General features: G+C 33.5%; 1 protein-coding gene across 2 annotated transcripts in view; it reads left to right on the top strand.

Annotated features, from left to right (window-relative positions):
- GSK3B (glycogen synthase kinase 3 beta) overlaps positions 1-14,105 on the top strand; it is a 210,069-nt gene that overhangs the window by 145,319 nt on the left and 50,645 nt on the right. For both annotated transcript variants that reach the window (XM_080807994.1, XM_080807993.1), the window contains exon 7: positions 1,236-1,333. In XM_080807994.1, coding sequence (XP_080664120.1) covers positions 1,236-1,333 — 98 coding nt within the window. The remainder of the gene's footprint in view (positions 1-1,235; positions 1,334-14,105) is intronic.

Below are 14,105 nucleotides of genomic sequence, written 5' to 3'. Positions count from 1 at the left end.
TCTAGCACTTTCTAGTGGAATCTTTTGGGTTTTCTATATAGAGTATCGTGTCATCTGCAAATCAAGAAAGTTTATTCTTACTTGCCAATATGGATGCCTTTTATTTCTTTTTGTGGTCTGATTGCTGTGACTAGGACTTCTAGTGCTATGTTAAATACCAGTGGTTGAGAGTGGATATCCCTGTCTTGTTCTTCACCATAGGGGAAAAACTCCCAGTTTTTCCCCATTGAGGATGATATTAGCTGTGAGTTTTTCATATATGGCCTTTATTGTTTTGAGGTATGATCCCTCTAAACCTACTTTATTGAGAGTTTTTTTTTTTTATCATGAGTGGCTATTATACATTGTCACATGCTTTTGTTGCATCTACTGAAATGGTCGTATGGTTCTTGTTCTTTCTTTTATTAATGTAGTGTATCAGGTTGATTGATTTGTGAATATTGAACCGTACTTGCAACACAGGAATAAATCCCACTTGATCGTGGCGAATTTTTTTTTAATGTATTGTTGGATTCAGTTTGCTAGTGTTTTATTGAGAATTTTTATATCCATGTTCATCAAGGATATTGTCCTGTAGTTCTCTTTTTTATTGGAGTCTTTAGGTGATTTTGGTATCAGGATAAATAGAATGAGTTTGGAAGTTTTCCTTCCTTTCTCTATTCTTTAGGATTTGTGAAATAAAATTTATTCCTCTGTCTTTGCATTTAAAAATGGAAATATATTTATATGCATTCTTTCATCAGTCATATTACAACACAAAAGTCAACCATTTAAAGCTTAAAATTTTTTATCAGAATTTGCATTGGTTTAAAACTCTGTGTATAGAGATTGAAGACTTGTTTGTTGCTATTTTGTAAGCACTGCCAATGTACAGAAGTTGTATCACTTTGACTTATTTTAAAGTATGGTAAGTAGATAATCATACCCCATGTTTTGGTGCTATAATCCCATCTTGCTTTTTGAAGATTTGAACATCTGATATTTGATAATTAAATGGACTTGACCCTTTGTTGGAATTTGCTTATTGGCCTTTTTCCTCTTTGGTAAGTTTACACGACAGGGATAATTTGATGACTTTCTCCCTCGGTTTTGGATTGTACAGTTTTTTGCTTGTGACATTTACTCTGTGATCAAAGTAAAATTAGGAAATGTATACAAATAGTTTTCAATGCAACTTAAGCTATTAGCATTAGTAACTCTTAGTAATGGTAACTCTTGTTTTCTTTTCTTTACAGACGTATGGTCTGCAGGCTGTGTGTTGGCTGAACTGTTATTAGGACAACCAATATTTCCAGGGGACAGTGGTGTGGATCAATTGGTGGAAATAATCAAGGTGAGAAGTTTGAATCAGAATTTTTGAATTGCAGGGAGTTTTGTTGTTATTCTGAGAATCCATATCACCCACACCAATGAAAAACTTAAAAAATGGAGAAAGTGATCCAATATCCCATAAAAAGGTCAGCTACAGAGGAGTTATAAGAACACAGCCTCTTGGTTTCTAATTGAGTTACTCTTCTGTTATATGATCATATGAAAGGTATCTTAGATATCTGATGCAAAAAAAATTGGATATATCTGTTATTTAAATTACTTAAAAGCCATAAGATCACTAAAATATATAAAAACCAAATAAAAGCACAAGCTATATGTATTTTTACTCACTCTGTCCTCTCTGCTCCCAATATTCTGCTGAGCACAGGGTGCTTATATTTTTCAATATATAAGTATTTGTAAAATGAAAGAATGACTGTCTACTTGTATAAGCAGACCACTGATAGAAGCAGAATTTTAACTTAGGAGTTTAACATAAGTTAATTTATTAGATCTTACAAGTACTTTTATTAACAACACCAGACTTAAAATATTATTACCTTGGAATTAGTATTGTCTCTTAACAGTAAGGCTGAGGTTTTAATTGATTTTTTAAATGTAATTTTTGAAAGTTCTTAATATTTGAGACCTTAAAGTTCCCACCCTCTTAAAGAAAAAAAATCTAGTGTCTGTATATTTAGACCACTAGATTGCTTCATTCTAAGGTTACAGTTTGTCCAAAGCAACAACACCTGCTGTCTTTTGGGTTTTAGTCTTGATTTGCTGAATATTTCTTAGAAATGTAAAATTCAAAATCTCCTTAGAGGTCATGTAGTCCAATTCTCCAATCAGTGAAAGAACCATCTTAGTTATATTCCTGACAGATGGATTTCCAGTGTTTCCTTGAATACTTCTAACATCAAAATACTGCTTTGGGATTCAGTCTGTTCTGTGTCTAAACACCTTGAATTTAGTTTTTCTTTGTTGAGCCGTAACTCCTCAGTAGCTTTTATCAGTTGTACACAGGACTATGATTACATTACTTAAAATTCCTTGTGCTTCATTCTATAAAAACATGTCACTTTTGGGAAGGTGATTTTGCTAAATATTAATGTGTGCAAGTATGGTAAAAAGATCAGCAAGTGATGAAATCTTCCTTACTATCTATATGACTTTTTTATGTTTTGCACCTGAGACCTCTGTGGTATTTGCAGTCTTTTGGGGGTAACCATCTTTTAGTTTCAAATTAAACTTTAACCTTTGTTCATCAGATTTACTTTCTGATTCCCACACCACACTCAGATCTAGTAAGTTCAGATAGTTTGGTCATTTGATTTCCTAAAAGCCCATTCTACATTATTCAAATTAATACTCTAATAGAGGGGTTGGCAGACTTTTTCTTTAGAGAGCTAGATAAAATATTTTAGGGTTTAGGAGCTAAAGCACAAATCAAGGAAGGATGTCCTAGAGATATACAACAAGAGAAAACAAATTTCATTGTGGAAATTTATAATAATTGAGTACAAATTTTTTGTAATACAAATCTACTAATTAGAAGATTGGAGTTCCTTGGAGGGGGGCTGTAACATTTCTTTTAATTGAGATTCAAAGTTAGTATTCTCTGTCATCAAATTGATTGCAAATTATTATCTGTAAAATCAGTCCTTAGTTCATAGGCCCAACAAAAACATGAGATTGGGCTGTAGTTTAACCCATACTATGGTGCAACCATTCAGCATTTCTTTTACCCCAGGCTTTCACTTGATGTACTTGAGCTCACCATACTATAATTCTGTGGGCATATTGTTATTCTATTTGTCATTTATGTTCAGCTTATTAGAATTATGTTGCTTTTCTATCGATTATAGTTTAGAAGTTTGTGATGATTTATTGTTTGTCATTAATTTCAGTTCATACTTGATACAAATGAAATTACTATCTATCTCGTGCTTGCCATCATATCTTATAAACCTTTATATCTAGAGCTTTTTGCACCACCACTATTATAGTCCTTTTAATTGAGTTTTCTCCTTAGTTTGTATTTATTTAATAGAAACTATCAGTTTATTATTAATGATTTAACACTTCATTTTTATTTAGGGCTTATTTGTTTTAAGTTGTCCATGATCAATTTGTAGTAGTAGGCCAACTCTAAAACGAAATACTCTTTTCATTAATGTGTTATCTTGTCCTCTTGCATTTATATGTGAGGAACATAGTCACAACCCTGCTCTAGTTCTAAGATTACTGTCCATACATGTTTTGAAAGTGATGTAGAATAAGGGAGTTAGGATCCCAGAGCACTTTGGAATATCCAGCTTCTTGATCTGTTTTAGAATTTTAAGCATAACTCCCCAGAATAAATGAAATCCCAGTATTAGTTTACCACCCACTTGGTGACCTGAAGTTTATACATTACATTGAGATTAATAGACATTGTGTTGTGTGTGTGAATAGCATGACTCTAAATCCTATTGCATGGAGGTTAAATAAACATTGTACAGGTTTTGTGTATGTGTTTAATATAGCTCTAAAATCTTGTTGATCCTGTATTTCTGTTCCCTAAATATTTAATATCTCCGATGTTTCACTGAAATAAAAATTCATAACTAATCTAATGTAGTAACTCTTCTAGTTTTCCTGATCTAAATCATAAATTAGAAAAGAAGTTGAATAGGTTAGCTTTCAAAGTTCAGTGTTACAAAACACATTTTACATTTTAAACAGATACAGTCATTATTGCTAATCAGGAGTTCAAGAATAGATTTGAATTTTACATGAAATGTGGTCTTGTAAGTGCCCAAATCAGTTCTCAGGTTTTTTGAGGTAATAGTAATTAGGGAATCCATAAAAACCTCCTCTTTTCTGCTACTTTCCCTTTAAAATTTCATGGGGATTCCTTTGGAGTATCTGGAGGTAGGTGAACCCCCCTGTAAAATACTCTTCTCTCTGAATCTGAGTTTATGCGAAAAAATGAATAGTCATCCAGTAGATTTCAAGTGTTTTATATGTGATAGACTTGCCTCATTACTTTATAAACTTTCTGAGCAGGGACTTTCTTTATAATTGTGTGTCATTATCCAAGAGCACCAGAATAGTTTCCAATAAAGATTTAAATTGAATTAAGCTGCAAGATAGTCATTGTTCATTCATGAATTTGGGTTACTTAGGAATTAATAAGAAAAGTTGTGATTGTTGTATATGTTGTTCATTAAATTTTATTGGCTCAGATCTCCATGCCAATAATTTGTAGCATGAGTAATACAGTTTTATAAACTGAGCTTAACTTCGTCTCATTCTAACCAACCTTTTTAATCTCCTCTCTCCCTACCCTCTAATAAGAAGACTTCTGCAAAATATTGAGGACAAATCCAATTATGTTATGGTCAAATAAGTTAAAAGTATAAAGCAGAATGTAATTGAAAGTCTTGAAAAAAATCATTTCTAAGCATGAAGTACACTTAATTTTCTGAGGTTGATTTCATACGTAGGATTGTTAGATCAAGATTTCATTATACCAGGGACTTCTTAAATAAGATTTATTTTTCTTAAATTCTTCCCTAAAATACTAGTTAAAATAACCTCAAGAAATATCTGACGTGGTTTCAGATATCTGATGAAAAATACAGTATTTGGGGAGACGCTGTACCAGGAGTTTCACAAATTTGGTTCAGTGACATAACATTGTCCCAAGGCATCTCTGCTATCAGTCATAGCAATACAGTTACTTAGAAAAGAGTCTTCTGAAAACGTGGAGGAGGTACCTTTTTTTTAATGACAATAACTTTTTTTTAATATAATTATGCTGTATTTTCTATGCTCAGTTCAGAAGACTGAGAAAACACAGGTATACAAATACAAAGACTAGAACAAAAACAGTCACTATTCTAGAACATCATGAAAAATAACTTCTATAAATATTTTGATATCCATTTCTGTGCCTATATATATGTTTAAATAAAAATGACATGAATAACCCATTTCTCACAAGAAGCATATTTTGACTAAGTGATCTTTGAAAATGACTAGATTCTGGTGTATGATTATATTCTGAAGTACATAATTGATATTGAGAAGAATAGCATTATGAAGGTTAAGTGATATATTATTGCCTTGGAAAGAAATTACATGATATATTTGACTTCTCAAAGATTTGATCATTAACTTATATAAATGACATGTACCCCGTATTCCCCAAATGAATTGAAGTTGAAGCACTCTATGAAGCTCTGGACCTGGGAATGCTATAAATTTTACTAACAGTTTATTTTCCCCCTCCAAATTCTAAAATACAAATTTCAAGTAAGGAAAGGGAAACTCAGTACAAAGTTTAATTTCTGGATTAAAGTATCACAAAACCAAAAGTTTGAAAGAAACCAATTTTTTTTGGTAGAATTTCAATTTTTAAATTAATTAGTGTTTCTAGAGATATGCCTTTATTTACTATAAACATCTACTTAGGCTTAGTAATAATTTGACCATTGCTTTCTAATGGAAGGGTTTTAGGGCAGAATTAGAGTCCCATCTCTTGAAGATAGCATTTCAGTAGCTTCCATAAGTTTTAGATTTGGATATATCTCTTTTAGAAAAACATGACATTAAACATACAGATACGTAAATTATTTGTAGTAATAAAATTGTTATAAGACAACTTTTACTAAATTGTTGTTTATTTTCTCTTAGCAATAATTACTCAATTTACGTATCTGCCTAGGTAGCTTTTATATAGGCAAGAGGTAATAAAATCTTATCTTTAGTAGAAGCTTTATTTAAGAATTTGAAAGTAGGAAACAGTAAGAACCCAAATAATCTTTTGATTGTTATTACAGCTAAGTAGGTGGGATTATGATGCCTATCAGCAGAGAAAGATTTAGAAGAAAAAAGATTTAGCAGTGGAGAGTAGAATTAAGGGGAGAGGCAAAAGAGAGGATTTTCACTTTTTATTGTTCTGTGATGTTGATTTTTTTCAAACAGCCTTATCTTTTAGTGGTCACAGAGACTATGAAAACAAAAATGTTTTCAATTGTTTGGTGCTGGAATCTTTTATTAGCAGACAAAAACATATTAAGAGCCACATTTTATTATAAATATTTGCCTAAATAATTGTTTCCCTAGTCTTCCAGTTTGATTGATCACTGTTTATAGTATAATTTAGACAAAGAGATCAGTGATTACTTTGCTTCTCAAAAGTCTGCATTTTCAGGTATTGGAAAACTACTGCTAATCAGAAAAGCTGCCACTCATTGAGACTTTACTTTGCATCAGGCATTGAGCTAAGCACTGGACATACAATACCACATTTAACCCTTAAATTAATCCTAGGAAAAAGATGGTGATTACCACCACCACCACCATATCCAGGAGAGATTGGGTGATTCACCTAATTTACCAATTTACTAAATTTTATAGCTCTGAGAAAAATATGATCCTTATGTCAACTTGATATCCAGAACTGATTGAACCATGTTTATTATATATTATCTATAAACTTTATTTATATAATCATTAATATTATATATTATATATGTCATATATAAAATGTGATCACAAACTAAAGGAAAAAGGCCCTAAATCTTATTATAATGAATATACCAGATCAGTTCAAGATATCTTTGGATTAGGTCTAATTGTGCTTCATCTAAAATAATCAAAGTTATAATGGTGGATTTCTTTGCTTTCAAGTACAGCTCAACCTTAACTTTCATTATATTTGTTTAGCAAATGTTTTAGATTTTCAGTTATCCTATCCCCCTATTATGGCTTGTTCAGCACCTGTATGCATCATTCTCCTTTCCTGGCTTAACATTTTCACTTACCAAATAGTCTCTCAGACAGAGCTTTAAGATATTAATTAAGCCAGACTTTAATAAGTATAAAAAATATTTATTTTCCCAAGATTTTTGCTGGATCCATGATGTATCTTTGCTAACATGCTTATGGAGTTTAATCATATATTACGTGGTGACATTTCTTATATTCTGGAGCACTTGTGTTGGTAACAGATCACAGGAACTATATATTAAACTTAATTCTGTCTCTTTTTTCCACTTTCCAGAACATGTAAGTATACCTCATTATACAGTATGGTATACACTTTTACTTATAATATGTATATTGTTGGTAATTATAAATAAAATATTTGATTGCTTAATTCATTCTCTTATTATTTAAATTTTTCCATGTTTATTACTGACTGGAACAGCAATTTTTAATAATTTTTGGATCCTGGACCACTTTGAAAATCTGTTTATAGCAGTGGACTCTCCTCCAGAAAAATGCATACATACCAGAATTTTACATATAGTTTCAGGTGATTCTTGGGCTTTCTGAAGCTCATCCAGGAACCCTAGGTTAAATATCCCTATACTAGTACGAGGTACTATGGTTATACTTTTTGGTAACTGTATAGTGATTATTACTTCATCGTTTTTTAAAGCAAGTAAGTAAAGGAGCCATTAGATAATTATTTTAATGTAATTGTTCATCTGCATTTTTACATTAAATTTAGTGTTTTCCATAGACCAAAAGAAATTTCAGTTTTAACTTACTACTGTGAAATTTTATTGGCTCTACAATAACTTACTCATACTTGGTTAAATTTCTGTATACTGTAGGTGTGGAAAGTGGTTTCCTGGCAATGTGACCCAGTTTATCTTTTGACTTGAGAATGACATCCATTTGAAATCTTTACTTTCCCCAAAATAAGTGTGAGATAATTTAGTAAGTTGCCAATATATGTTTTATCTAAAGAAATTTTACACAAAATGAAGTTTCATGACATTGTCACCTCAAAAGTAATTTACTGATAGTCATATTTTAGGATCTGTGTCAAAAAAACCATTCATAGGATTACTCATATTGGGATATACGTACCCTTTACTTAGCAACTACACATTCTTTTGCACAGTTGTGCAAAAAGTTGAATTCTTTTGTGTATTTGCTTACTCTTAAGGCCCTAGTTTAATATATTATTTTTCTTTGGCATAAAGTATGTAAAGGGGCAGTTGAGAAATGGGTCAGAGTCAGAAATCTGTCAAGTTAACAGCATTCATAATCCAGACCCTAATTTCAAGACTGGTGTTGAGAAATCTGTTTCCTTTTTTTAGCAAAAGGTTAGAAATATTGAGAGCAATGATTCTTAACAGTTGAGCAGTGAAAAAAATATAAAGAAACACTGGAATCTTAGAGAGGGTCATTTATAGTTTATAAAAGTATACTGAATCCTGTATCATATTTATAAAACAAAATGTTTTGTTTTATTGATACACATGATAGAAAGAAAACATGAAAAAAATCACTATAGTGGTAGTGATTCTCAAAGGAAGCAAGAGTTGGGTGATGTGTGAATAAAATATTTACATGTCTCGGGGGCGCCTGGGTGCTCAGTTGGTTAATTGTCTGCCCTCTGCTCAGGTCATGATCCCAGGGTCCTGGAATCAAGTATCACATTGGGCTCCCTGCTCAGCAGAGAGTCTGCTTCTCCCTCTCCTTTTCCCTCTCCCTCTGCCTCTCCTCCAGCTTGCTCTCTTTTGCTCACTCTCTCTCAAATAAATAAATAAAATCTTAAATAATAAATAAATAAAATAAATCTTTAAAAAAAAAAGATTTTATTTATTTATTTGACAGACAAGAGATCATAAGTAGGCAGAGAGGCAGGGGGAGAGAGAGAGGAGGAAGCAGGCTCCCTGCTTAGCAGAGAGCCCGATATGGGGCTCCATCCCAGGACCCTGGGATCAGGACCTGAGCTGAAGGCAGAGCTGTAACCCACTGAGCCACCCAGGTATCCCAGTAAATAAAATCTTTAAAAAATATATTTACATGTCTCAAAAGGGGGTGTGATATTTTTAAAGTTAGAAAAACAAAGTGGGTTTTTTTCCTAACTGTGAAGAGATTCTGATCTCCTCCCCACCCCCATCCCCCACCACCATACCGCTGCCACCCCTTTCCTTTTTTTATTCCTTTGTGAGCATACTACTTTGGTTGAGATTCACCTAGGAAAAAAAAGGTCTTTTTTGACTTCCGTGAATATGTGTTAGCCAAGAATGACTTTGACTTATATTTAAGAGTTTGCTGAATCAAAACAATAGCTACCTTTTTGGGGAGAACGAGAGGACTTGTTTCCAAGTATAAAATTTTATTCCAGAAATAACGAGAGTGAAAGCAGTCTTTAAAAAGAGTAATGAAACTGGAGTAATTGTAATTCCAACTTTAGAAACTTATTATGTGACTGTGGTAATCAAGAGAAGTGCATATACAATGGGATAGTATTTGGCTGTAAGAAAGAAGGAAATCCTGCCATTTTCAACAATATGGTTGGACTTTAAAGGCATTACCCTAATGGAGATAAGCCTGACAGAGAGAGACAAATGCTCCATGGGATCACTTATATGTGAAATTAAAAAAAGAAAAGGAAAGAAAGTAAAAAGTCATAATCATAGAAAGAGAGAGTGGAAAAGTGGTTGCCAAGGGCTGGGGAGTGGGGAGAAATGACGAAAGGTTGGTAAAAGGTACAGACTTCCAGCTGTGAATAAGCTGTAGTGTATAACATGGCAACTATAGTTGATAACACTGCATTATTTAATCAAAATTTGCTAAGGGAGTAGAACTTAAATGTTCTCAAAAAAAAAAAGATAAAAATGTCTGGTGATGTATGTGTTAAAAAGATGGTGGAAATCCTTTCACAATATATTTGTACATCAGATCACCAGGATGTACACTTTATATGTCTTATAATTTTATCAGTCATGGGAAAAAAGAGAAAGAGAAAAAAAAGACATAGTGGCACAAGCATAGCCCTATAGATCAGTGAATTAGAATTGAGAGTCCAGAAATAAACCTTTACATTTAAGGTCATATGACAAGGGTTCCAAGGCAATTCAGTGGGGGAAGAACAGTCTTTTTAGAGCTTGGAACTAAATATCCATATGCAAAAGAGTGAAGTTGGACTCCTACCTCATACTGTATTATAAAAACTAACTCAAAATGGATCAAAGACCTAAAGGCAAGAGCCACAACTGTAAAACTTTTGGAAGGAAACCTTTATGACCTTCAATTAAAAAGTGATTTCTTAGATATGACACAGAAGACACAAATAGTAATAGAAAAAATACATTCATTGAACTTCAAAATTTAAAACTTTTTCAAAAAACATAAAAACCCACAGAATGGGAGAAAAATTTTACAAATCCTATATATCATAAGGTACTTACATTCAGAATATGTTAAGAACTCTTACAACTCAACAATAAAAAGACAGTCCAATAAGAAATGAGTAAAAGGTCTGAATAAACATTTCTTTAAAAACATCCAAATGGCCAGGAAGCACAAGAAAAGATGCTTAACATCCTTAGTCATTAGAGAAATGCAATTCAGTACCATAATAAATACATCACGTTTACTAGGATAGCTAGAATAAAAAGACAAGCAATAACTAGTGTTGGTGAGGATATGGGGAAATTAAAACCCCCACACATTGCTGGTGGGATTGTAGAATGGTGCAAGCCAAAAATGGTTTATATAAATATGTTTAAAATATTAATCATAGAATTACCATATGATCCAGCAATTCCATTCATAGGTCTGTACCTCAGAAAATTGAAAACACATGTCCACACAAAAACTTCTACACAGATGTTCAAAGCAACATCGTTTATAGCCAAGTAGCAGAAACATTTCAAACGTCCACCATCTGATGAATGGATAAAGAAAATGTCAAGCATGAAAGGCCCCATGTTGTGTGATTCCATTTATGTGTAATGTTCAGAATAAACACATCTGTTTAGATCTGTTAGACGAAAAGTAGATAAGTGGTTGTCAGGAGCTTGGGAGGAATGGGAATGAAAATGATTGTTCTTGGGTATAGTGTTTGATTTTGTGGTGATGAACATGTTATAAAATTAGATGACAGTGATGGTTGTACACCTCTGGGAATATACTAACAACCACCAAGTTGTATAATTTAAAGGAATAAATTTCATAATATGTGAAATATATCTCAATAAAGATGTTATTTTTAAAAAAGAATGTGGGCATCTATCTGTGGAACTCTTGGTAAGGTAGCTTTGTTTCCACCATATTTTAAGGAAGGCAGTGAACTCTGACCATAATTTTGCTAAGGACTCCAGAAGACTTCTCATATTTATACATCTATTCCCTGGCTCCCAGAAAGAGAGGGAGAACAGATCAAGTTAAGTGACAGTTGGTATAAGGGTGAATGGTGTAAGAGCATAGACACATAAAGGGACCCTCCTACACTAGTTCATTCCCCCTAGGCTGAAAACTTTAAATTAGCCAAATCATTTAGTCGTATTCAAATAACATGATAACTTGTTGCCCTTTTCAATTAAGTTCTTTTTTTTTTTTTAAAGATTTTATTTATTTATTTGACAGAGATCACAAGTAGGCAGAGAGGCAGGCAGAGAGGGGGGGGAGGCAGGCTCCCTGCTGAGCAGAGAGCCTGAAGTGGGGCTCAATCCCAGGACCCTGGGATCATGACCCAAGCCGAAGGCAGAGACTTTAACCCACCGAGCCACCCAGGAGCCCCTCCAATGAAGTTCTAATGAGATTTTAAAAATTCATGCTGCTCTTGTTAGGGCTTTTTATTCCTTGCCTTCTGGAATTTGGAAGGGAGAAACCACAAAAACAAGAATTTCTTATTCCAAAATTTCAGTCAGATATTATGGGGAAGATGTAGAAATTAGATAAAATCTACATATCTTTAAAGGAATTGTAGTGAAATTTTTTAAAAAAGATTTTATTCATTTGGGGCGTCTGGGTGGCTCAGTGGGTTAAGCCTCTGCCTTCCACTCAGGTCACGATCTCAGGGTCCTGGGATTGAGCCCCACTTTGGGCTCTCTGCTCAGCAGGGAGCCTGCTTCGCCCTCTCAATCTGCCTGCCTCTCTGCCTACTTGTGATCTATTTCTCTGTCAAATAAATAAATAAAATCTTTAAAAAAAAAAAGATTTTTTTCATTTACTTGAGAGACAGCAAACGAAAGAGAGCATGAGCGGGGGAGGGGGCAGAGGGTTAGGGAGTCTACTGAGCAGCTCCATCCCAGGACCCCAAGACCATGACTTGAGCTGAACACACTTAACTGAGTGAGCCACCCAGGTGCCCCTATCCAATGGATTTTAAAAAGGAAAGCCTTCAAATTGTAGGGAAATGCCAGAGGGAATGACACATTATATCAGTGTTCTGGAAGCAAAAATGTAGTGGTTCCAGTGTCATTAAAATACTGATATTTTGAAATACAGTAGTTCAGTAACATGTTTTACTAGTTTTTAAACCAGAGACATTTGTCAAGTTTATGGTATAGGCAGCCAACCTGAGAGTTACACAAACTGAAAAACAGTTCTTTTTTGCAAAAAAGAAGTGAAGACGTTTCATTATTCAACCATGGTACATATAATCTCTCTGACCTCTCTGTTAATTCAGTTTTTATCCACTTATTTAAAAAGTTTCATTATATATAGGCGTAGCCGTGCATCCCTTTAGTCTTTTTTGGTACATATCACTTTAACTACTACTATTGTTTTTGTTAGGTACTGGGCTAGAACATAGAGGGTTCTTGCTCTCAAGGAGTTCAGAGACTAAAGGGAAGAGAGGAACAACTGAGGACAATAGAGTAAGGCAGGTATTATCCCAGAAGTCTAGGCAGAGTACAAAGGCAGAGGTATTCTATTTCGAGGTAGTGCTGTCTGGAAATGCATCATAGGACAGGTAACTTTTGAGCTAAATCTTGAAACATGGACAGGTATTCAGCATTTAGAGAAAGGAAGGAAATAGAGGACATACATATGAATTTGGGCAAAGATGCTTCGTGAAAATGGGTCTATTGTGTGTTTATGGTTTGAGCTTAAGGTTCTGAATGGTGGGTATAGTGGAATATGAGTTTAACTGGGGAAGAGAAGGCTGGACCTGTGGGCTGTGGCCAGATCACATTAGCCTGTAGGTAACTGGAAACCACTGCAGGATTTTAAGTAGAAGAATAACAACTTTCTAATTGGATTTCTTTTATTTCACCCTTGCTTTTAAGACTGTACATGCAGCATTCTGTTGCTGAAGTTTGGCGACCTCTGGTGTTGAAGTATTAAAAACAAAGCTGTGAAAACTTCATAGCTTTTCTCAGATGAGTCTTAGCTTTATTTCTTTGAAGAAATAAATCATAATTCCTAATTTGATATTTATCAGTGTCTGGGTACATATGTAGTTAAATGAGTGAGAAAATGTTACAACAAATGTGGATGGGACTGGCTACAGATGAAATGATGGATTTAACCATGAACAGCATACCCAGAGGAATATGGCCGGACTGATCTCTGAGTCTTTGAATGTTTTCACTACCTAACTCCTCAGGATCTAGGATGATGGGCCAAAGAAAATGTGTTTTTTTTTTTTTTTTTTTTTTGCAGTAAATGGAAGGGTCTTTTTCTAATAATAAATAACTGAGAATACATATACTCTTTCCAATGGTGTGATCATTTTTAACATCTCCCCCCTTTTTTGTGTGTGAGCTATCATACTTACAGAAAGTACATACAACAGTTATGTGCAGTTTCATTTCCTTTAAGTCTTTGGAGGAACTCACTTTTGAGGAAATCCATAAATAAGGTTTTGTTTTGGGGTTTTGTTTATTTGTTTTAAGTATATCCTTAGTCTAAAAGTTTGGGGAAATATATTTTTCTATCTTTTAAAATTTAAGGGAACTCTAAGACTTGATTGTGTCTGAAATGATGAGGTCTATTTCAAACATATTTTTTTATCCATGAAATGAAAAGTTTCAATTTATATAATT

This window comes from Martes martes, assembly GCF_963455335.1.
Source record: "Martes martes genome assembly, chromosome: 1".
NCBI lineage: Eukaryota > Metazoa > Chordata > Mammalia > Carnivora > Mustelidae > Martes > Martes martes.
This window is presented reverse-complemented; position numbering and strand designations above follow the sequence as displayed.